Source organism: Bufo bufo, chromosome 6 (genome assembly GCF_905171765.1).
Source record: "Bufo bufo chromosome 6, aBufBuf1.1, whole genome shotgun sequence".
In the NCBI taxonomy this organism is placed as follows: Eukaryota; Metazoa; Chordata; class Amphibia; order Anura; family Bufonidae; genus Bufo; species Bufo bufo.
This window is the reverse complement of record NC_053394.1, coordinates 309,472,864-309,498,690: the sequence shown is the minus strand read 5'-3', so window position 1 is coordinate 309,498,690 and position 25,827 is coordinate 309,472,864. Positions and strand designations below refer to the sequence as shown.

Below are 25,827 nucleotides of genomic sequence, written 5' to 3'. Positions count from 1 at the left end.
GAAGCAGGTAGGTAATGTTACCTTCACAAGTCCAGCAAGGTTGGGGGAAAAAGTTTGCCAACCCACCCTTTTTGCACGACCACTTTAAGCACATGGCTACATTATATATACTGCATATAGCCCATAGGGCCTTACTGTACCTCCATATTCCTACAGAAAAGAGACCACATCACACCAGATGATGCATTACAGAGGAGGTATAACTTCTAGTGGAGTAAGCAATACATTCCTGTACAGTGTACCATATGGCGGCACGCAGACTAGTAGTCTCCGCCAACTCTGCCACACAGAGAAATGCAGCGCTTCTCTGCAGCTGGCACAGAAGAACAAAAGGAAGAATCAGACCAAGAAACTACCACATGTGTATCTGCAAAATAATAAAACTATTAAAGTAAAAGATGAAAGATTATCTACTGTATGCACAAGTACAAAACCCCCTCCAGGATTAGACAGGGGTGGTGGTGGGGAAACCAAATAAAGGGCTAATTATCAGCAGTCAATTATAAATTAAAAGGTGGACTGGACCAAATAAAGGGGGACACCGTGAAGTGTCCATTGAGAATAACAGAAATGGCTCCGCCATCACAGCAGCAAATGCAACCAATTGAAAGCTGCTATTAAAAGATGCAGAAAACGAGCATTTCTATAGCAACCAAAATATGCACAGATTAAAGTGAGTATGTCACCAGATTTTGACCTTATAGACCGCTTACATAGCGCTCTAGCATAGCAGTCTATGATTCTAATGGTACCTTTGATGTTTTCTTGTGAAGTTCCCCCAAGGCAAAAACAGATTTTTATTCATATGTAAATTAGGGCTCGCAAGTGCCCAGGCTGTTCTGCCTCTTTTCGTCATATCCCCGCCCCAGCCTTTTCCTCTGCCCGCCCTGCTCTTCCTTTGCGTCCTCCTTCTCTGCAGCTAGATCCAGTACCTGCGCTATCCATAGCTTGCCCGGGGCATGCGCACTGTGATGCCCATTGTGGGCACGGCATCGCAGTAGCTACTGCGCATGCACCGGCCAACGGTGAGAAACATCGACGAGGAGGCGGACCAGAGACACCCACAATGGGGATCGCAGTGCGCATCCCCCGGCCAAGCAATGGATAGCGCAGGCGCCGGATCTAGCTGCAGAGAAGGAGGACGCAAAGGAAGAGCGGGGCGGGCAGAGGAAGAGGCTGGGGCGGGGATATGACGAAAAGAGGCAGAACAGCCTGGGCACCAACGAGCTGAACGCCGTCCCTGGGCACTTGCAAGCCCTAATTTACATATGAATAAAAGTCTGTTTTTGTCTTGGGAGAACTTCACAAGAAAACATCAAAAGGTACCATTAGAATCATAGACTGCTATGCTAGAGCGCTATGTAAGAGGTCTATAAGGTCAAAATCTTGTGACAGACTCCCTTTAACCACTCTCTTGCCAGAGAGCTTTCTTCCATTCCTATAGGATAGGATAGGATAGGAAACCTATCATCAACTTTGTGCTGCCCATACTAACAGCAGCATAAAGTGAAGACAGGTGAGTTGATTTTAGGGGTCTGTCATTTATAAGTTAAAGGGGTATTCTCATCTTGCTTATTCATCCTCACCTGCAGTCACTCTGCTGTTCACTTCCTGGTTTTCTGCAGCTAAGGCTCGGCGGGCTTAGGCAGCTAGAGTGAAGGCCGGCCACACCTCCCTATGACATCACACTGAGCACCTAGTTCTTATCTGCTAGTTCATGTGAAGAGAATGAGTCATCAGTCTGGCAGCCTGCAGTGTGTGAGGCCCCTCCCCCCTGCTGTGGAATCCTCTCTCAGAGAGCGGTGATAAGTGAGCTCAGTGTACAGTAACATGTGGCTGTCCTGCACAGTTTTACACACAATCTCAGTCTGATCTTTTACAAACCTATTCTGTGCAGCAAACACTATAATTCCATATTATACATTAGCGCTAAAGATTGTCAGCCAGTAGACTTATAATCTGTGCATTTGATTCCCATAAAACATGACCATCCCCCACCCCCCAGCACTGATGCAGATTTCTTTCTATTACAGCTGTACTACAATTGTGTATAAACCTTACACTATGTATATGTATAGATGCATATATAGCTCAGGAACAGGTTTCTTCTCCAGTCTCCTATCATAAGTTTGGCTCAAGGGCTTCATATACATCTTTATTATACTCTCCCACCATCCTTGAGGTTGACAGTCCGCATATAAAGCTCTGCTACAACTCTTTATTCCACCATCACTGAGGCTGACCATCCGCTTATACAGCTCTGCTACATTATATATATATATATATATATATATAGTCAGTCAATTCCACACTTGCACTGTTGCAGTAAGAATAATGCCCCCATTAGTGTCCCCAGGAAGAATACTGCCCCATTATTGCCCCCAGGAAAAATAATGCCCCCCCAGTAAGAATAATGCCTCTAGTTGTGCCCCCAGGAAGAAGAATGCCCCCATTAGTGCCCCCAGGAAGAATAATGCCCCCATTAGTGCCCCCAGGAAAAATAATGCCATTAGTGCCCCCCCAGTAAGAATAATGCCTCTAGTTGTGCCCCCAGGAAGAATAATGCCCCCATTAGTGCCCCCAGGAAAAATAATGCCATTAGTGCCCCCCCAGTAAGAATAATGCCTCCAGTTGTGCCCCCAGATAGAATACTGCCCCATTAGTGCCCCCAGGAAAAATAATGCCCCCATTAGTGCCCCCCCAGTAAGAATAATGTCTCTAGTTGTGCCCCCAGGAAGAATGCCCCCATTAGCGCCCCCAAGAAGAATACTGCCCCATTAGTGCTCCAGGAAAAATAGTGCCCCCCCAGTAAGAATAATGCCTCCAGTTGTGCCCCCAGGAAAAATAATGCCCCCATTAGTGTCCCCAGGAAGATTAATGTCCCCATTAGTGCCCCCAGGAAAAATAATGCCCCCCCAGTAAGGATAATGCCTCCAGTTGTGCCCCCAGATAGAATACTGCCCCATTATTGCCCCCAAGAAAAATAATGCCCCCATTAGTGCCCCCCCCCCCCAGTAAGAATAATGTCTCTAGTTGTGCCCCCAGGAAAAATAATGCCCCCATTAGTGCCCCCCCCAGTAAGAATAATGTCTCTAGTTATGCCCCCAGGAAGAATGCCCCCATTAGTGCCCCCAAGAAGAATACTGCCCCATTAGTGCTCCAGGAAAAATAGTGCCCCCCCAGTAAGAATAATGCCTCCAGTTGTGCCCCCAGGAAAAATAATGCCCCCATTAGTGCCCCTAAGAAGAATAATGCCCCCATTGATGATGCTCTTGATTGATGATAATATTAATAAATCGTTGGTGGAATTGGTGGGGCATTTACAAATAATACTTACCCATGTCCTCCGCTGGCTGTTCCAACGAAGTCCGACTCTTCTCTTCCTCCACCGAAGTGTTCGGGCGCCCGCGCATAAGTAGATTCCTTTGTTTGGAGCCACGGCACGAAGTAAACTTGATCTGCGCATGCGCGGCTGCCTGACGTGAGCGCTCATAGCATGTAATACAGGCCGGCCACTAGATCACCAGGGTAAGCGGTGCGATCGGTGGCCGTATCCATGGGCAGCGACTATAAATAATTCAATTGGATTTTTTAATTTTATAAAAAAACTAGAAGATTTAGAAAATGCATTATATTTAGGAAAAGGCTGGGGGGGGGGGGGGGAGATAGAAGATAAAACAGAGTCCCGGCGACCCGAGAAGAGTCCTGGTCATTCATGAATTCCTGCTCTCCCTGCCCATCTGCTGATGATTGACAGTCTTCTACCTAGTTTTCTCCCTTTCACTCTTGGAGAGAACTGCCAATCTTCAGCAGGTGGGTGAGAGCAGGAGATTATGAATAACCATGACTCTTCTCAAGTAGAGTTGACTCTTTGCAAGGCCTGGGCTGCAATGATTATGATGCTGGTTCTCGGCAACCACTTACTTTAATTTTTTTCTAACGGAGCCATGGACCATGAAATCAAGGGCAGCATTAGGATACCTTCACAAGTTTTTTTTCCATGTAGATTCCGATGTGCAAAAATCGCAGTGTAATACAATTCCAGCAAAGTGTATGAGAATAGACCATTCTCTCGTATACTTAGGCCTCTTTCACACGGGCGAAATTTCCGCGCGGGTGCAATGTGTGAGGTGAACGCATTGCACCCGCACTAAATCTGGACCCATTCACTTCTATGGGGTTGTGCACATGAGCGGTGATTGTCACGCATCACTTCAGCATGCTCTACTTTGTGCGTTTTTCACGCAACGCAGGCCCCATAGAAGTGAATGGGGTTGCGTGAAAATCGCAAGCATTCGCAAGCAAGTGCGGATGTGGTGCGATTTTCACGCACGGTTGCTAGGAGATGATCGGGATGGAGACCCGATCTTTATTATTTTCCCTTATAACATGGTTATAAAGGGAAAATAATAGCATTCTTAATACAGAATGCTTAGTAAAATAGGGCTCGAGTTAAAAATAAAATAAAAAATAATATAACTCACCTTAAAGGCCTCATGCACACGGCCGTGTTCCGCGGCCGAGAGCGGTCCGTGGTAACCCGGCCGGGATTCCTTCTGACAGCAGGAGCGCACGGCGTCATTGGTTGCTATGACGCCGTGCGCTTCATGCCGCCGCTGCTGTACAGTGATACACTAGTACGATCTATACCAGTGTATCACTGTACAGCAGCGGCGGCATGAAGCGCACGGCGTCATAGCAACCAATGACGCCGTGCGCTCCTGCTGTCAGAAGGAATCCCGGCCAGGTTACCACGGACCGATCTCGGCCGCGGAACACGGCCGTGTGTATGAGGCCTAATCCACTTGTTCGCGCAGCCGGCTTCTCTTCTGTCTTCATCTTTGCTGTGCAGTAGGAAAAGGACCTGTGGTGACGTCACTGTGCTCATCACGTGGTCTGTCACATGATCCATCACCATGGTAATGGGTCATGTGATGAGCGCAGTGATGTCATCAAAGGTCTTTTACCCAGGTCCTGAAGAAAGAAGTGAAGCCGGGCTGCGCGAACAAGTGGATTAATTATATATATTTTTTTTAACCCCTCCAGCCCTATTTTACTAAGCATTCTGTATTAAGAATGCTATTATTTTACCTTATAACCAGCAGGGAGCTGACTATGGCAGCCAGGGCTTCAATAGCGTCCTGGCTGCCATGGTAACCGATTGGAGCCCGAGCCTTACACTGCGCCACCAATGAAGATAACTCTCTCATTCATTCATATACAGGAGGCGGGAGCTGGCTGCAGAATCACATAGCCGGCTCCCGACCTCTATGACAAGTAGCTGCGATCCACGGCAGTTAACCCCTCAGGTGCCGCACCTGAGGTGTTAACTGCCGCGGATCGCAGCTATCGCTCATAGAGGTCAGGAGCCAGCTATGTGATTCTGCAGCCAGCTCCCGCCTCCTGTATATGAATGAATGAGAGTTATCTTCATTGGTGGCGCAGTGCGCCCCCCCCCCAACCCCAGTATTAAAGACATTGCTGGCGCAGTGCGCCCCCCAGTATTAATCATTGGTGGCAGTGGCCACAGGATCCCCTCTCCCCTCCTCCTCAGTGGCAGTTGTGATCGGAGCCCCAGCAGTGTAAGCCTGGGGCTCCGATCGGTTACCATGGCAGCCAGGACGCTATTGAAGCCCTGGCTGCCATAGTCAGCTCCCTGCTGCTGTGTGCACAAAGCAGGGTGAATAGGACAAGGGTTCTAGTCCCTAAGGGGGCTAATAGTAAAAAAACAAAAAATAAAAAACACCAAAATATTAAGTATAAATGAAAAAGAAAGATTTACAAAAAAAACAAACTACACGTTAACAATAAACATTCATTTTCAGCAGATTTGTGTAGGATTAAAAAAAAAAAAAAAAAGGAAATTCACAGAATATCGGTATAAATTATCGGCTCTAAAAAATCTATATCGGTCGATCCCTAATATAGGGCAGCTCAACTGCCCCTTATGTCCATTGCAGACAGAAGGCTTGGTCATCTCAAATTTCAACATGTCTGATCCCCCTCCCCCCCAGGAGAGATTCTCTGCCTCAGGTGTCTGAGATTCCCCTCTCCCAATTAAAACCTATACACTCAGCATGTGTAGAGTCGGGGGAAAATAGACGACGGTTGAACAAGTGTATGTCTGGCTATAGACTACAGAGTCGGAGACTTCTGGCACTGTATGGCTAGATTTAGGTACATTAACAGCCATTACTGAGACTCACTCCTGAACATTGCAGATCTCTTGCCTGTGATAAAAGTCTGTAAGAGGCTAAAAGTTACTCACAGATAAACAATTGTGGCCATTTTGCATTTTTCAAACCTTCATCTTATATGAGAAAGTGAATATTCTTCAGCACTTTCTATAACATCTTCATGGATCTTGCCACAAAATCAGTGGTGAGACATGAGCTGGGGCCTGAACAGTGTGACAAACCAAGAGGCGGCAGGGGTCAGCAATGCTTGGGTGCTGGTCAGAGACCTCTATACCGTGCCCCTTCACTACAGCATTTGTGCGGTGTAGTTTTATGTCAGTGCTGTGCATATTACCAAAACATCCGTGCAGATATCTGTCAGCTCGGCCTCAATCTTTTCACGGTATTCTCGTGCCATCTGCTGTTTCTTCTCATTCCCCTCGGTCTTCGTCTCGATGCTGGAGATGACGCGCCAAGAGGATCGGCGGGCACCTACGACATTTTTGTAGGCGACAGAAAGCAGGTTCCTCTCCTCGTTAGAGAGCTCGCCGCCCTGCTCGGTCACGGCTTTCATGGCAGCCGCCATGTCGTCATAGCGCTCAGCCTGCTCAGCCAGCTTGGCCTTCTGTACCAGTTCACTCTTGTCCATGATGAAATCTAATGGAAACAAAGAACCAGATTATTAATGAATATCCTATAAGGAGAGACATTGTGGTAGTCAAACCTGCCTTTGGAAAAAACACAAGGAAAAAGTGCTGTTGGAAACAGAGAATTAATATTATACATATCAGCAAGATCTGACAATAGGTGAAATAATCACATATAAAAAATAAAAATAAAAATAAACTTAAAGGGGTTGTCTGAGGTAATTAGAAATCTCTCCCTTTCTTCAACGGCTTTCTCTTCAAAAGCAGCTCCGGTGATGTGCTGGTATACAGCATGTGACCACTGCAGCAAATCACCGTGCTCGGCAGTCTACCTGCACTTTACTGTGCACATGACAATGTAGGTGGACAGCACGTGATCGGCTGCAGTGGTCATGTACCGTATACCACCATATCACCACTGCTGTTTGTAAACCAGACCAGCGCCGCAGAGATCAGTGCTGGAGAAAGGGGTGGGAATAACATCATTTTAGGCAGTTAAAGGGGTTGTCCTATTTTTATTGATGACCTATTCTCAGGATAGGTCATCAATATCAAATCGATGGGGGTCCAACACCTGGGACCCCCGCTGATCAGCTGTCTGAAGAGACCACTATGCTCAAAGCTCTGGTGAGCACTGTGGCCTCCTCACAGCTTACTGAGCACAGCGCCGTCCATCAGATAGAGGCCGTGCTTGGTACTGCAGCTCAGCCCCAGTAACTTGAATAGGACTGAGCTGTGCCTAGGTCACGTGCCGACACTGTCCTCAGAAGAGTCAGACCCCCGGCGATCCGATATTGATGGCCTACCCTGAGCATAGGTCATCAATAGGTCCTGTGGAAATGCCCCATTATCACTCATTCCAGTCTGTCTGTATTTTTGGTGAATACAATGCATTGCTCTCTGTTACCAGCCATTTCACTCTGTATTTCAGGTGAATACAATGCATTGCTCTCTGTTACCAGCCATTTCACTCTGTATTTCAGGTGAATACAATGCATTGCTCTCTGTTACCAGCCATTTCACTCTGTATTTCAGGTGAATACAATGCATTGCTCTCTGTTACCAGCCATTTCACTCTGTATTTCAGGTGAATACAATGCATTGCTCTCTGTTACCAGCCATTTCACTCTGTATTTCAGGTGAATACAATGCATTGCTCTCTGTTACCAGCCATTTCACTCTGTATTTCAGGTGAATACTATGCATTGCTCTCTGTTACCAGCCATTTCAGTATGTCTGTATGCCAGATGATGGGAGGAGATAAATACAAGCGTTTTATTGACGATCAATCACTCCTGGTTGCCTTTATATACAGACCGAATATTAGCATTCAGGCTCTTATGTTTACTCAATATTTTCCATATTTTATCAGTATATTATTAGTGTTTGTATGGTTTTTAGAAGTTATAGTTAACCATATATGAGATAGGCTATATAAGCCAAGCAAAATATAGCGGCCGCCTTATAGCATTGCGGGTGGCGCTAGGAAGGCTCATCCCCCCGTTTATGATATTGGGTCACCCCTTTAACCTAAAATGTTCCCCCTGCCACTTAACTGCCTTAAAGGGAACCTGTCACCAGGATTTTGTGTATAGAGCTGAGGACATGGGTTGCTAGATGGCCGCTAGCACATCTGCAATACCCAGTCCCCATAGCTCTGTGTGCTTTTATTGTGTAAAAAAACGATTTTATACATATGCAAATTAACCTGAGAGGAGTCCTGTCCCTGACTCGTCTCACGTACAGGACTCATCTCAGGTTAATTTGCATATGTATCAAATCGGTTTTTTTACACAATAAAAGCACACAGAGCTATGGGGGCTGGGTATTGGGGATGTGCTAGCGGCCATCTAGCAACCCATGTCCTCAGCTCTATACCCAAAATCCTGGTGACAGGTTCCCTTTAAAATAAAAAATCCTATACTTACCTGTCTCTGTGCAGCAGCTCTATATGCAAGGCTGCAGTGGTGACGTGCAGTATACCTGGATTTAGTGGCATAGGGCAAATGTTCAGTTAACTTGGAGAACCCATTTAATATTACACTTCAATACAATATATATATATATATATATATATATATATTTATTTTTTTATTAGTATTCCCAGTTATAGAGGAATACAGCTCCCTGACACGCACTGCAGAGCTGATCAGGGCCTGCTAAGACCCAGCAGCAACCCAGTGATCACCGGGACAAACACAGAAAGCGTCATGACCATTTACTGATCTGTATACATTGTGCTCAGTGAGTGCCATGCATGCAGCAACCAGAAAGGCGTGGACTGTTTTAAACTGCCCCTGCCTTCCCTATGGGGATTCTGTCTGTCTCTGAGAACCTGCCCCTGCACAATTTCCCTGCAGCAGCAGGCTCAACAAGGATGTTCAGAAACCCTCTTGCAGAGTGAGGTGTGCACCAGTCAGACGGTTGAAGCGGTTAACCGATCTGGAAATGGTTAATTATGGATCATCCATTTTATAAAAGATTCTGTAAACCAGGATACAAGAAATAAAACGAATCGGATTCAGTCAAATTATTTCAAGCCAATGTATGAGACACAAGATTTCTTCCCTGCAGCAATTCTCTGATCATGTTAGGCCATGGATTTGTATGGTGTGGAATCGTGGATCAAATGTAATTAGCAGGACTTGCCCTGAGAGGATTTACTGGTGACATGCAGACAATTAGCTGTCATCTGATCACTGCTCCTCAGGCACTGGAAGGCCACATAGGGGATGGCATGCTGGAGACAAACCTTACATGCCACCATTGCACTTAACCTAACAGAGGACTGTGTGGCGATACAGCGCTCAGTGCCATGAAGCGTATCTAGTCACTGTCTCCCTGGCTTCCTGTAGCTGATTGCATTGATCTGCACAGAATGTAGGGCTGCAAGGTGTATGTGAAGGGCTTGTATGAAATCAAAATAAATGGGTCTGCTTCAATTTTCCCTCAAGAACAGTGCCACTCATAGGCTGTCGCTGGTATTGCAGCTCAGCTCCATAGTTTAGTGGCACCGTCTTTGAAAGAAGAGATCATATTCTCATGCTGTGAACACATCATTGAGAGAGTTAACTACCAGGGTTAGAGAACAATCCCAGCTGTTGTGTCTAGAATATGACCGTGTATTACAGCCGTCCTCAGGCAGTAAGGTGCATGGCTTTCAGTGCAATGGTGACCACCTTGTTGCCCTGAACACTTAAAAGGGGTTGTCTCACTTCAGTAAGTAGCATTTATCATGTAGAGAAAGCGTTAATTACGCTTACTGGTAATTGGATTTTTCCAATAGCCTCCCCAATGGCACTGACAGGAGGGTGCTGCCCACCCCGAGGACAGGAAGCAACACGGAAGCTCAAACTTTAAAAGGGCCTCTTCCCCTTACCTAATCAGTAAGTACACGGTAGTGATGCAAGAACAAAATGATATTAATCCAACTGGAATACAAGAAGGAACATGAAATTATAAATCCAAGGAAAACCATAATTAAAGAGGACCTTTCATTACGATAATAAATCTAAACCAAGTATGCTGACATGGAGAGCGGCGCCCAGGGATCTCCCTGCACTTACTATTATAACTGGGCGCCGCTACGTTCGCTCGGTATAGCCTCCGGTATCTTCATATTTTCGGCTCAACTGGGAGGAGCCTGCTCTTGTTCTCCTGGGCGTCTCCTTCTCCCAGGCTGTAGCGCTGGCCAATCACAGCTCTCCGCTCATAGCCTGAGGTTTTTTTTTTACTCCCAGGCTATGAGCCGAGTGCTGCGATTGGCCAGCGCTACAGCCTGGGAGAAGGAGACGCCCAGGAGAACAAGATCAGGCTCCTCCCAGTTGAGCCAAAAATATGAAGATACCGGAGCCTATACCGGGAGAACGGAGCGGCAGGGAGATCTCCGGGCGGCGCTCTCCATGTCAGCATACTTAGTTTAGATTTTTTTATTGTAATGAAAGGTCCTCTTTAAGTGCCGTTGGGGAGGCTATTGGAAAATCCAATTACCGGTAAGAGCAATTTACCCTTTTCCCCCCCGATGCCTCCCCCAACGGCACCGACAGGAGGAATAACAGAGGAGTTTTACTAGGGTGGGAATACGGTAGAAAGAATTCAGCGCCCAAAGGATAAATCCTGATTATGCATGACATTTAATTTATAATGGTTGAAGAAAGTCATTGGATTCGCCCCCAGCTGCTTTACAGATTGTTCAATCGAGATGGCCGCATTCTCTGCCCAAGAGGTCGACATAGGGCCCATTCAACACTGGCTGAGTCCCTTTGGAGGATCTAGGTTCTTTTGAGCATAACAAAAGAGAAATTGCCTGCTTTATCCACCTTGCAATGGTGGCTTTACTGGAAACTGAAGGAGGAGGTGATCCGATTTTCTATCTTCTCTCCAGATTTTTAAGGCTACTTTCAAACTGGCGTTTTTGGGTCCGCTTGTGAGATCCGTTTCAGGGCTCTCACAAGCGGCCCAAAACAGATCAGTTCAGCCCCAATGCATTCTGAATGGATAAGGATCCGTTCAGAATGCATCAATTCGGTTGCGTTTGGTCTCTGTTGCGTTTTTGAGGCAGTCACTAAAACGCAGCTTGTAGCGTTTTGGTGTCCACCTGATGATGCGGAGCCAAACGGATCCGTCCTGACTTACAATGTAAGTCAATGGGGACGGATCCGTTTTTCACTGACATTATGGTGCAATTGAAAACTGATCCGTCCCCCATTGACTTTCAATGTAAGTCAAGACTTTTTTTTTAATGAATAATGCAAACGGATCCGTTATGAACGGATACAAGAGTTTGCATTATCGGTGCGGATCTGTCTGTGCAGATACAAGACGGATCCGCAAACGCGAGTGTGAAAGTAGCCTAAGTAGGCAAGCACACAACGTCTCACATCTAGGTTATGAAAGCGCCTCTCCAGGTCTGTTCAAGGTGATGGACAGAATGATGGTAAAATAATTTCCTGATTACAGTAAAATCTGGATACTATTTTCAGGAGAAAGGATGGACAATGTCTTAAAGGGAGTCTTTCACCTAATCGGAGCATTTTAGACTGCTCAGATCAAGTTATAGACACTTTGACCCACATTACAATGGTACCTTTCTTTTCTGTGTCCCTCGTCCAGATCATGAAAAAAAAAAAAAGAAAGTTTTTAAACGTATGCAAATGAGCTTCTGAAGGTGCCCAGGGGCGGCGTTACTGGGTGATGTGCCCAGAAAAAAAATAAAACCCACACACCTCTTTCAGCCCTCTGGCCCGCCCTTCTGTCCTATTACCTCCTCCGCCCCCAAGCGGCGAAAGTCACGAGCGGCACCAGAGGACGGCGGGCCGGCTGTCTTTAGTTGGCCGGCGCATGCGCAATATGGAAAGCTGTTCCTCTGCCCATAATGGGCAGAGCAGTGTGCAGGTGCGGGCCAGTTCCCAGCCTGACGACTTCTCTTGCCGCTCGTGACATCCTCCGGCTGGAGGAGGTAATAGGACAGAAGGGCGGGCTGAAACGGCCCAGTAACGCCGCCCCTGGGCACCTTCAGAAGCTCATTTGCATACGTTTAAAAACTTTCTTTTTCTTTTTTTTCATGATCTGGACTAGGGACACAGAAAAGAAAGGTACCATTGCAATGAGGGTCAAAGAGTCTATAACCTGATCTGAGCGGTCTAAAACGCTCAGATTAGGTGAAAGACTCCCTTTAAGATTATCCTATCATCTAGGATCCTAAGATAAGGAGGACAGCAAGAGAAGGCCTGTATTTCCCCCACCCTTCTTGTCATTTTTATGGCCAGGAGAAAGGTAGTCATTAAGGTCAGGAGTTTGAGAGAAATGTCTTCAATAGGCTCAAATGGAGTCCATCAGCGCCGTAAAGACTAAGTTCAAGTCCCAAGGTGGGATGGTAGAGTGTAATATGTAGGAATCTCTGATTGTTTCCTTGATGAATCACCTGATTAGAGGATGGTCTGATAAATTTGTGTCTAGAAAAACTGCTAAAGTGGAGATCTGAACTTTAAGGGTGGACGGCTTAAAATTACAGGTATGTTGAGTAAGGGACTTTGCTGCATCCTGTTACTAGAAAACAAAAGGAAAGCCTTCCACCTTCTGAGATAGATCTTGGAGGTTATGATTTTCCTACTCTTTAGTAAGGTAGAGATTAAAGGGTCAGAGAGGACCCTTCTTTTTCAGATTTTTGCATTCAATCTCCATGCAGTCAACTTCAGCTGAGGGACCCTTGGATGGTGTACTGGCTCTTGTTGAAGGCGGCCTGGTAACACTGGTAGGGTCCAGGCTATTTCTTGCGATAGCCTGAGTAAGAGGGGAAACCAGGCCCTTTTTGGCCAACATGGAGCAATCATCATGACCTGTGCACCCTTCTTCCACCACCTTTATCAGGGTTCTCGGAATCAAGCTGAATAGGGGGGGGGGGGGGGGGGGGGGGGGAGATGCATAAAGTAGACACCTTGGCCAAGGGCGAGATAGGCCGTCCAGTATCTCCGGACCGTCTTGGGGGGGGGGGGGGACAGGGAACAAAATCTTTCTACTTTTGTGTTCATCCGGTCTGCGAATAAATCCAGAAGAAAAATTGGTAATTTGAAGAAAGACATTGGCATGTAAAGTCTATTCTCCCTCTTTTAGCATTTGGTGGCTGAGGAGGTCGGCCACCATATTGCTGCTTCCTTTTAAATGCACGGCTGTTGGGGAGGATAGGTGTTTCTCTGCAAAAAGATAGATATCCCTTGATGTTGCTGCCAGAGATCTGCTTCAGGTACCTGCTTGCCTGTTTAAATAATTGTCCGACAAGATTTTGATATGATCGAGGAAGGTTCTTGAGTGAAGGGCTAGAAGAAGTTCGTAGACTGCTCTGAGCTCTCTTAGGTGTGATGATGCATTTAACACGGAATCGTCAGACTCCTTGAACCATAAGGTCCCCAACTGCATGGCCTCCCCAGTAGGGTTGTTTCGATACCAAAATTTTGATTCGGTTTTGATACCATAAAAAAAAGTATTGCGATACTCTACACCATTCGATACTACGTAAAAAAAAAAAAAAAAAAGCAGAGTGCGTTCTGCGTTTTATAGAACGTCTGGCCCATAATCGAACAGTCCGATCCTATTTTTGGGGAGACCAGGTTATTTAATTTTTCTTCTTTTACGGGGTTCACCGCATAGGAGATTTTTTCAAATATTTTAATTAGGGGTGCACCGAAATGAAAATTCTGGTCCGAAACCGAAAATTCAGGATGCCCTTGACCGAAACTGCCTTTTTGCCCAAATACTTTTAAAATACTTTTTTTTTTAATGATTGGCGCTGTTATGGAGAGGGGGATCTGTGGATGGCTCTGTTATGGAGAGGGGGATCTGTGGGTGGCGCTGTTATGGAGAGGGGGATCTGTGGGTGGCGCTGTTATGGAGAGGGGGATCTGTGGGTGGCGCTGTTATGGAGAGGGGGATCTGTGGGTGGCGCCGTTATGGAGAGGGGGATCTGTGGGTGGCGCTGTTATGGAGGGGGGGGGGGGATATGTGCACTGTTATGGCCATAACAGTGCACAGATCCCTTTCCCCATAACAGAGCCACCCACAGATCCCTTTCCCCATAACAGAGCCACCCACAGATCCCTTTCCCCATAACAGAGCCACCCACAGATCCCTTTCCCCATAACAGAGCCACCCACAGATCCCTTTCCCCATAACAGAGCCACCCACAGATCCCTTTCCCCATAACAGAGCCACCCACAGATCCCTTTCCCCATAACAGAGCCACCCACAGATCCCTTTCCCCATAACAGAGCCACCCACAGATCCCTTTCCCCATAACAGAGCCACCCACAGATCCCTTTCCCCATAACAGAGCCACCCACAGATCCCTTTCCCCATAACAGAGCCACCCACAGATCCCTTTCCCCATAACAGAGCCACCCACAGATCCCTTTCCCCATAACAGAGCCACCCACAGATCCCTTTCCCCATAACAGAGCCACCCACAGATCCCTTTCCCCATAACAGAGCCACCCACAGATCCCTTTCCCCATAACAGAGCCACCCACAGATCCCTTTCCCCATAACAGAGCCACCCACAGATCCCTTTCCCCATAACAGAGCCACCCACAGATCCCTTTCCCCATAACAGAGCCACCCACAGATCCCTTTCCCCATAACAGAGCCACCCACAGATCCCTTTCCCCATAACAGAGCCACCCACAGATCCCTTTCCCCATAACAGAGCCACCCACAGATCCCCCTCTCCATAACAGTGCACAGATCCCCCCTCCCCATAGCAGTGCCATAGACCGATCCCCCTACCCATAACAGCCCCGGCCCTGCTGCTCACAGCAGACTAATCACTGCATCTTTATTTTACCTTACAATCGTGACGCTCCAGTAACAACTCTGCAGGCAGAGCGGAGGGCGGCGTAACGTCACTTACTCACGTGACGCACCTGCTCCGCCCACTTTATGAATGAAGGAGGCGGAGCAGGCGCGTCACGTGACGTTACGCCGTCCTCCGCTCTGCCTGCAGAGTTCTTACTGGAGCGTCACGATTGTAAGGTAAAATAAAGATGCAGTAAACCGCCCGCCCGGCGCCCGCCCGCAGATGGTGGGTGACAAATCCCACACCCCATATTTTCGGCCGGTATGTAACAATATCGGCCGAAATGGATTAGGTACATTTTCGGCTGCCGGAATTTCGGTTTAACCCATAATTTTAATAGTTTGGACTTTTTGGACGTGGCGATATGTAATATTTATTTATTGTTTATATATAAAATTGGGAAGTTGTGATTTATACTTAATATATATATATTGGTGTGTTGATTTTTATTTTTTTTATTTGTTTATTTAACTATCCCCCCCCCACCCCCTTAGGGGCTAGAACCTGGGATTGTCTATTCACCCTAATAGAGCTCTCCTAGGGTGAATAGGACTTTACTTTCACTGCTGCGCTGTGCATGGTACACACAGCAGCAGGGAGATTACCATGGCAGCCAGGGCTTCAGTAGCGTCCTGGCTGCCATGGTAACCGATCGGAGACCCACAATTACACTGCTAGGGCTCCGATCAGAAGCTGCCACTGTCACCAATTAGGAGGTGAGGGGACTCTGTGGCCACTGCCACCAATGAGCGGCACTGCACCACCAATGATAATTAACGTTTAATATGCAAATACAGCCGGCGGCAGAAACACATTGCCGGCACCCGACCTCTGACAGGGCGCTGCGATCAGCAGCAGTTAGCCCCTCAGGTGCCGCGGATCACAGCGCCCTGTCAGAGGCAGGGTGCCGGCAATGTGTTTCTGCCACCGCCCGCCTTTGTAATGTATTAAACATTAGTTATTATTGGTGCAGTGGCCACACTCCCTCCCCTCCTCCGCGCTCTCATTGGAGGCAGCGGCAGCACGGGGGGGGTCAGGGAGAGAGACTGCTTCCTTCTTCCCTGTGCTGCTGAGAGCAGCGCGATCCATATTCTCCGATAGTGGACTGTGCAGTGGCACAGCCTAGTATCGATAAAAGACAAATCCCGGTATCGTATCGATACCGGGCTAAAAGTAACGATTGGGTATCGAAAGTTCGATACCCGAAACAACCCTACTCCCCAGCCTCGTCTGCTGGCATCTGTAGACACCACTAGAAGATTTTCTTGACGCCAGAAGTCACCTCTCTGCAGATTTCTTTTTATCCTCCACTAAGCCAGGGAACGTTTTACGAACGTTTGAATTGAAACTTTTTTGTCCAGAGAGTTTCTGTTGCCATCCCAAGATGCTAGAAGAAAGGCTTGCAGAATTCTGGTGTGGCTTTGTGCCCATCTGACAGCAGGGATTGAGGATGACAGAATTCCCAGGATTGTCATGACGTTTCTGATAGTAGCAGATCTTAGACTGCAAAACTGATTTACCTTTAGTTGAAGGAGCGACTGCTTCTCATCTGGGAGGAAGGACATCAGTAAGCAATAGTCGAGAAGAACCCCATAAAAGACTTTTTGCTGAGCCGGAATGAGGCTGGATTTTTTGACATTTATGATCCATCTCTAATCCGTCAAGGTCTTTTGAACAAGGTCTAGATGTACCAGAAGCCGATTTTCTGATTCTGTTAATAGGAAGTCTAAATACGGCACAATAAGAACGCCCTGTAGATGAAGATAACTGGTTATTTCTGCCACTACTTTCGTTAAAATTCTAGGAGCTGATGACAGGTCAAAGGGGAGCGCTTGAAATTGAAAGTGACAGAGGCGACCTCTCATAAATACTGCCACCCTGAGAAATTTTTGATGATCTTTGAAAATGGGTACATGGTAGTATGCGTCCTGCAAATCTATTGTCCCCACGTAACAATGTTGAGGAAGCAGATGTATTGTTGATTTGATGGTCTCCATCTTGAACTTTTTGTAAGATAGGCACTTGTTCAGACTCCTTAGACTTATAATAATAAGCCTGAAGGATCCCCCTGGCTTTTTTATGAGAAAAACTGTGGAATAAAATCCTCGCTGTTGCTGGCTTTCTGGAACTGGAAGCAGGACCTCTTTCTGAATCAAGTTGGTTATCTCTGTCTCTAGGGATGACTGTTACTTTTTCTTGGCCAAATGTTTGTTGACGATAAAGTGGTTTGGTGGGCAAGTACTGAATTCTAGCATGAAACCCCTTTGAATGTCAGCTAGTATCCATATCCTATATCTCTCCATTGTGGAACTAATTTTTTTAATTTTGCTCCCACCTGGTCTCTGGCGTCATTGAGTGGTTATCAGGATTGAAGAAGAATCCCTTGTTTCTTCCTCTTGACTATTGCCATCTTCCTGAGTATTCGCTCTTTTGTTCTGGTTTAGGCTTCCTTTTACTATGAAAGGAGTGTCTCTGATGAAAATGTTTTGAGTCAGTGGGAAAACCTTTTTTCTTATCGGAAGTCTGCTCTAAAACATCATTCAACACTTACCCAAAAAGCCTATCCCCTCACATGGGATGGAACATAACCGTTTTTTTGAACCAGCATCTCACGACCAATAACGGAGCCATACGGCCCTGCGGGTGGCATTAGAAATAGCAGTCTTGCTGACAACCTGACCAAATCTGTCGAGGCGTCGGCCAGGAAATTTGAGGCCTGTTTAAGCATGGGCAGTGAGGCCAAAATCTCTTCCCTTGGGGTTCCTGCTGCAAGATGATCCTCTAGCTGATTGAGCCATACTGATAGGGATCTGGCAGTACAGGTGGGTGTAATGCTTAGTCTGAACATGGCTGTATTAACTTCCCAAGCCTTTTTTAGTAAGTTCTCACACTTCTTTTCCATCAGATCACAACGTAATCCCATGTCCTCAAACGGGAGGGAGGATTTTTTTGGATATCTGTGCCACTGGAGCATCAATCTTTGGAGTCAGAGTCCGAAAACAGATACTTTCTTTTGAAAGTGTAATCGGAGTTCTCTTTTCGGGATCCTTCCACTCCCTCGAAATTAAAGCCTTGACATTTTTATGAATCAAAATCACACATCTTTTTCTCTCTCCTAGACCCTGAAATATTTGATCCTGGATGGAGCGACTTTTCTTTAGACTCCTCCAGGTGAATAGTAGCGCTTATAGTTTTTAAGCGACTGTCTGTATCTTCAAGGAGAAACAATGGTCTCCCCTGCCCGTCGTCAGATGAATCAGAGTCTACGTCGAAAGCAATTTTCACTTCATCCAAATCCAACCCGAATAACTGGGAATTCTGGGATATTTGAGACAGAGGATTGCGGTGAAGAGAGAAGTAACCTAGACTCCACTGCAGCATTAACCTCTTCACGAATCATACTCCGCATGGAGTCTAAGGAGGAAGGAGATTCTCCAGCCACCATTTTTTCAGCACATTTCGGGCAAAGTTATTTCTTGGCTTTAGATATAAATGACTTCCTGCAGATGGTGCATTTTTTGAGACTAGAATCAGACCCAGGTGCCTTGGAGGTGGAGGTGTCTCTACACTACAAAAATAAATAGGGTTCAGAACTCCCTCAGGAATAGACACCAGCACCAGGCACCCAAGGTGGATAGGCGTAACATCACCCATATCTACCCAAGTCAGGAAAGGAGGCTTACCGGGCTGATGGTGCTTGCGGTCACATCCAGAGGCTTGCGGGCGGTATCTGGGTCAGTAGGCGCCGACATTGCAGGGAAAAGAACAGCACTTGTCGCTGCTCCCTGAATTTGGCCTCCATTTAAATCTCCTGGCCTCCTGAGAGACGTCCGTGATGTCATGACGTTCATACATACATGCATTGCAGTGGAATGATGTCACGACACACGCAACTGCTGCCCAGAACGAGACTCCCTCCAGGGAGTCTGCACCCACCAGATACCGCAAGGAAACTGCTGCGCTCCCCAAACGGAGCGAGCAGAATAAAGCACTGGGCTGCATTCCATGAGGACTCATGCCAAAGGTACAGGGAAGGGAGGTTGCATGTCCCCGGAGCCCCTGACCACTGCAACGGCCCCCCCAACTAGTGGGGAAAGAGACCAGGCTGTGCGCCATCTTCACAGTGAACCTACTCAGAAACACAGGAGGAGCTTCCACGCTATCCGGGACAGGAAACAACACTGATTAGGTAAGGAGAGGAGGCCCTTTTAAAGTGTGAGCTTCCGTGTTGTTTCCTGTCCTGGGGACGGGGAATACCATCCTGTCAGTGCCGTTGGGGGAGGAGTCGGGGGAAAAGTGCCACTTACTAATGTATTGTGATTGTCCATATTGCTTCCTTTGCTGGCTGGATTCATTTTTCCATCACTTTATGCACTGCTCATTTCCATGGTTACAGACCACCCTGCAATCCATCAGTGGTGGTCGTGTTTGCACAATTTAGGAAAAAGCACTAGTCTACGTGAGCTGCCAAGGTCCCGGCCACCAGAGAGGCTGACTTTTTTCCTACAGTGTGCAAGAACGACCACCACTGATGGATTGCAGGGTGGTCTGTAACCATAGAAACGAGCAGTGCATAACGTGATGGAAAAATAAATCCAGCCAGCAAAGTAAGCAGTATGGGTAATAAGTAGAGATGAGCGAATTTCAGATTTAGAAATTTGTTCACTGGTAAAAGGTGAATTGCGTTATGGATTCTGTTACCATGCACCATAACGCAAATATATCACGGAATGCCTTTAGAGGCATTCCGTCATAACAGAAGTCTATGGGCTGCAAAACGGATCTGTCCCGTTTACTTTATGGAGGGGAAGTGTGATAGTTCCACTCTCCTCTGTGCCGGCATCAACATGCATTGACAGTGGGACACATGACCGCCTCAGCCAATCACAGGTGAGTATCATCGACTGAGGGTCTGCGCCGTCTGGAGGTCTGATTACCTCTTGGATAACCCTATTAATTTATAATAAAAACAAGAATTTCTCCGGAATGCAGGCACCAATCTGGATGGGAAAAAGAGCGTTTTACTCAGGAGTAGGGATCGACCGATTATCGGTTTGGCCGATATTATCGGCCGATATTGAGGATTTTGACCGTTATCGGTATCGGCATCTATTTTGCCGATATACCGATAACGTATGGGGAACACAGAACGCGCTGCTCTCAGCGCGTTCTGTGTTCCCTCCGCAGCACAGGGGAGAAGGAAGCAGTGTCTCCTCCCCCCTGTGATGCTGCTGCTGCCGCCAATAGCAGGAGAGGAGACAAGAGGAGGGGAGGGGCTGTGGCCGCTGCGCCACCAATGAAGATAAGCCTTTCATTCATTCATATACAGGAGGCGGGAGCTGGCTGCAGAATCACATAGCCGGCTCCCGACCTCTATGAACGGCAGCTGCGATCCGCGGTAGTTAACTCCTCAGGTGCCGCGGATCGCAGCCACCGCTCATAGAGGTCGGGAGCCGGCTATGTGATTCTGCAGCCAGCTCCCGCCTCCTGTATATGAATGAATGAATGAAAGACTCCTCTTCATTGGTGGCGCAGTGCGCCCCCCCCCCCCCGAGCCCCCCAGTATTAATCATTGGTGGCGCAGTGCGCCCCCCACCCCAATGCCGGCCAATAGTAAAAACATTGGTGGCGCAGTGCGCCCCTCCCCCCCACCCAGTATTACTCATTGGTGGCAGTGGCCACAGGATCCCCTCTCCCCTGCTCCTCCGATCGGAGCCCCAGCAGTGTAAGCCTGGGGCTACGATCGGTTACCATGGCAGCCAGGATGCTACTGAAACCCTGGCTGCCATGTTCAGCTCCATGCTGCTGTGTGCACAAAGCACAGAGCAGCAGGGACAGTGTGAGCTCCTATTCACTCTGATAGAGATCTATCAGGGGGAATAGGACAAGGGTTCTAGTCCCTAAGGGGGCTAAAAGTTAGTAAAAAAAAAATAAATACAAAAATATTAAGTATAAATGAAAAAGATTTATAAAAAAAAAAAATACACATTAACAATAAACCAAAATACACATTAACAATAAACATATTAATTTTCAGCAGATTTGTGTATGAATTTTTTTTTTTTCTCAAAAATGAAAATTCCCAGAATATCGGTATAAATTATCGGCTATCGGCCTGAAAGTTCACAAATTATCGGTATCGGTATCGGCCCTAAAAAATCAATATCGGTCGATCCCTACTCAGGAGACCAATGCACATCTGACAACTTGTTTGGATTGATATGCAGGTACGTGGTGACAGATTCCTTTTATGATGTGCCAATTACATGCAGCCGGAAGGGGTTAAAGTAGAACTCTTCTTGTGACAGCACCCCCAAAGTAAAGCTGCTTTAAGAACAGCCGATACTGAGGGGAAGGAAGCTGGCAGTGACTCAACAAGCATAGGAAATGTAGTATTTTTACAGCACTCACTGAAGTCAATGGGCGGCCATATTATATGTAGACCTTCGGAGATGGAGACACTCCTGAGGATAGGTCATCAGTATTAAAAAGAGGACAACCCCTTTAAAGGGCATCTGTCAGCAGATCTGTACCTATGAAACTCACTGAAGACATCTGTGTTGGTCCCATGTTCATATGTATTCGCATTGCTGAGAAAAATTATGTTTTAATATATGCAAATCAGCCTATAGGAGCAACGGGGGCGTTGCTGTTACACCTAGAGGCTCTGCTTTCTCTGCAACTGCTGTGCCCCCTGCACTTCCATTGACTTTAGAAGTCAGGGCCAGACCTGGTGATGTTTACTCTGCCTGGCCCTGTCAATCAAAGTGCAGAGAGAGCAGAGCCTCTAGGTGTAACGGCAACGCCCCCATTGCTCCTAGAGGCTGATTTGCATATTAAAACATACATTTTTCTCAGCATGGCGGGCACATATGAACATGGGACCAAAACTGATGTCTTCAGCTGCCAAGTGCACTTACTACGGGTCAGACAGTTTTATATGTACAAATTTGCTGACAGATGTCATTTTAAAGCATGGGTGATCACCTTAAGGATGCCGTCACATCCGTATGTCCATTTGAAAACTTAGGGTACTTTCACATTAGCGTTTTTGTTTTCCGGTATTGAGTTCCGGAATGCATTCTGAATGGAGAGCAATCCGTTCAGGATGCATCAGGATGTCTTCAGTTCAGCCCCTCTTACGTTTTTTGGCCGCAGAAAATATTGCAGCCTGCTGCAGTTTTCTCTCCTTCCACAAATACTGATCACTTGCCGGAATTCCGGATCCGGCATTAAAGGGGTTCTGCACTTTGTTTTAACTGATGATCTATCCTCTGGATAGATCATTAGCTTCTGATCGGCAGGGGTCCGACACCCGGGACCCCCGCCGATCAGCTGTTTGAGAAGGCAGCGGTGCTCTAGCAGCACCGCGGCCTTCTCACTGTTTACCGCCGGCTTACTGACGTCACGACTAGTATCAACTAGCGTGGGCGGGGCTAAGCTCCATTCAAGTGAACAGACCTTAGCCGCACCCACGCTAGTTGATACTAGTCGTGACGTCAGTAAGCCGGCGGTAAACAGTGAGAAGGCCGTGGCGCTGCTAGAGCACCGCTGCCTTCTCAAACAGCTGATCGGCAGGGGTCCCGGGTGTCGGACCCCCGTTGATCAGAAGCTGATAATCTATCCAGAGGATAGATCATCAGTTAAAACAAAGTGCAGAACCCCTTTAATTTACATTGAAGAGTATTAGATCTGGCATTAAAGGGAGTCTGTCAGCACATTTACCCCTTTTTAACAGTTCCCATAGCGCTGTAGCCGCAACACAGATGATTAAAACGGTACCTTTATATGCTTCAGTGGACTTGTAAAACTGCCAAAAACTAACTTTGATGCATATGTAAATGAGGGCTCGCAAGTGCGCATAAGCTACTGCGATGCCGTGCCAGCAATGGGCATCGCAGTGCGCATGCCCCGGCCAAAAAAGTAAGCGCGCAGGATCTCACTGATGGGGGAGAGAAAACAGGTGGGCGGGCACAGGAAGAGGCTGGGCGGGAATAAGAGCCAAAGAGGCAGAGCTGCCTGGGCACCAACGCGATGGACGCCGCCCCTGGGCACTTGCAAGCCCTCATTTACATATGCATCAAAGTTCATTTTTGGCAGTTTTACAAGTCCACTGAAGCATATAAAGGTACCGTTTTAATCATCTGTGTTGCGGCTACAGTGCTATGGGAACTGTTAAAAAGGGGTAAATGTGCTGACAGACTCCCTTTAAAAAATGCAAAAAAAAAAATTATACCGGATCAATTTTTCCAGACGACACCGGAGAGACGGATCTGGTATTTCAATGCATTTGTCAGACGGATTTGCACCCGGATCCATCTGACAAATGCCATCAGTCTGCGTCCGGATTGCCGGATCCGGCAGGCAGTTCCGTCGCCGCAAGTGTGAAAGTGGAGTGCACACAGAAGGTATCCATAATTTGCGAATCAGTGGTTTGTGGACTGAAATACAGACGTGGTCGTGTGAATGAGGCCCTAAACTGATGAAAGAGCGTCATGGAGCTGGGACGCCCAGCAATTGGATGGAATCTGTGGAGGAATCTTATAAAAAGTATTCAATTCCCCTACAGTGCCACCACAGGCGAGAAGCAGCATTACAGTCCCCACTGAAATGAATTGCAACTTAATTAAAGTGAATGCAAGCTGCTGCAGCCATGAAATGGGGGGGGGGGGGACCCAAAGCTGCTGGATTTATGGCAACGTGTGTGTTGTGGACACTTCACATTGCAATACTGCAATCTATGGCCACGGGACATGTAGCCTATGGCATACGGATCCTTTTCTGCAACCGTTCTGGGCTCTGGCTGCTTCTATATCCTGAGACTTACCTAATGGGAATCTGTCACCAGCGACCTCCCTATCCAACCGCTTGCGTAGCTGCGGGTCTGATTGAAAAACATTATTTCTTTTGTTGACCAAAAGCCTCGTTACCGAGATATACCTTTTCTTTACATGGAAATTAGGCCTTTGGTGCAAGGAGTACATAACTATTGCTCTAGTTACACCAAAGCCCATCCTTTACTTTGCCAATGCCTGGCCCTGTCAATCAAAGCAGCGAGGGAGTGGTCAACCACAAAAAGGAGGGGCTCCTTGGTCTAACAAGAGCAATGGCAACACCCTTATTGCACCAAAGGCCTAATTTACATATCTCGGTAACATGGCATTGGATCAAGTGTTTTAATTAGGAGAACCACAGCTATGTGTCTGGATAGGGCGGTCGCTGGTGGCGGATTCCTATCCTCAGGATTTGTGGGGTTCCAACTCCCGGCCATAACGCTACCCAGGACTAATGCGCCAGAGATCAGCGTGCCACGCGTGACTACACAGAGAAAACCGCAAACCGGAGGCTCAATGCCTCCGACCGCAGAGAACCCTGCAATAAGGGCGCATTCACACATGGCAGAATCCACTGCGACTGAAGATCAGCTCCATTCACCTGGATGGGGATGCTTTGGCAACAAGCACATGGATTGCTGCAAGTCCCCTTCAGGTGAATGGAGGGGACAATGAAAAATCTGCTGCGTGTGAGAACGCGCCCTAATGGATCAATGGAAATCTTCACAAAGCCCCATTTTCCTACTGAATTAACCCTTTACATTCTGGGGGGTGGTAACAATAATGAGGGCCATTCCCCACATAAATGTGCAGACATATGACAGAAACCATATGTGTCACCCGTCCATGGTGGACGCGACAATGACACGACAGACGACTGGAGGTGACAGGGGGTGAGACTACCAGGAGCAGGCCGCTAGCATCCCCGCCCTTGTAGGCAGCGACTCCCCGAGAGCCCTGACTGAGCTCACCGGAAGCCCGCGCCCCGCCCATCCCCCCTCCTATCATTGAGCTCTCCCCGCACCTGAGAACCTGCTGTCCGGTGATAACGTGCTGATATTAACCCGAGCGAGCTCTGCTTCCTCGCTGTCCCTTCTGCAGACTCAACGCCGTTCTACTTCCGTTCTAGCCGCCACTTCCGCTTCCTACAAGCCCCTCCCCTCTCATCACCCGTCTCTCAGCGCGGGACCAGCGGCTGCCGGGAGAAGGAGGGGGGAAGGGGGTGAGCTCATTGTCGCCTTAGCAACCCCAGTGACGTCATCGGGTGCAGCAGTGCGGGTGAGGGGAGGAAGTGAGTCTGGGCGGGAAGGGGAGAAGCGTCAGCGCTAAAGGATGTCAGTGAGTGCCGGATAATGGCGCCCTGGTGTCAATGACAGGGTCATGAGGAGAAGTCACTGCGGCTGCTGTGTGCACTGGCGTCATTTCTCACGTCAGTAATGGCAGCCACCAGTGTATTCTGAAGGCAGAGCCCCTCATGTGTCCTTCAGGTTTGCAGGGAGAGTCTATGGCCCAGGTATTGGGGGCACATTTTAATTAGGGATAACGCAATGCATAGTGATGTGTTCACACTGGATTTGTTTTTGGCAGAAAAACGTGCCAGAGTGTCTGCCGCAGAAACCTATGGCTGACCTTTCACATGCAGTGGGCCCCATGTAGCTCGCTGGCTGCAATGTCACCTGGGAGCCACGCCTAGAAGGGTGTCGCTGCCATCACAACAACATAATGTGAACATACCCTTAGGGTCCATTCACACGTCCGTAAGTGTTTTGCGGATCCGCAAAACACGGACACCTGCAATGTGCGATCTGCAATTTGCGGGTCCG

At 47.6% G+C, this 25,827-nt stretch overlaps 1 protein-coding gene across 1 annotated transcript in view; it reads right to left on the bottom strand.

Moving 5' to 3' along the window:
- Window positions 1-25,186, bottom strand: part of YWHAB (tyrosine 3-monooxygenase/tryptophan 5-monooxygenase activation protein beta) — a 37,232-nt gene extending 12,046 nt beyond the window's left edge. Inside the window, exons 1-2 of the mRNA XM_040438851.1 lie at window positions 25,029-25,186; window positions 6,532-6,833 (exon numbers count right to left, since the gene is read on the bottom strand). Coding sequence (XP_040294785.1) covers window positions 6,532-6,825 — 294 coding nt within the window. The 5' untranslated portion in view covers window positions 6,826-6,833; window positions 25,029-25,186. The remainder of the gene's footprint in view (window positions 1-6,531; window positions 6,834-25,028) is intronic.
- Window positions 25,187-25,827: the final 641 nt, after the last annotated feature.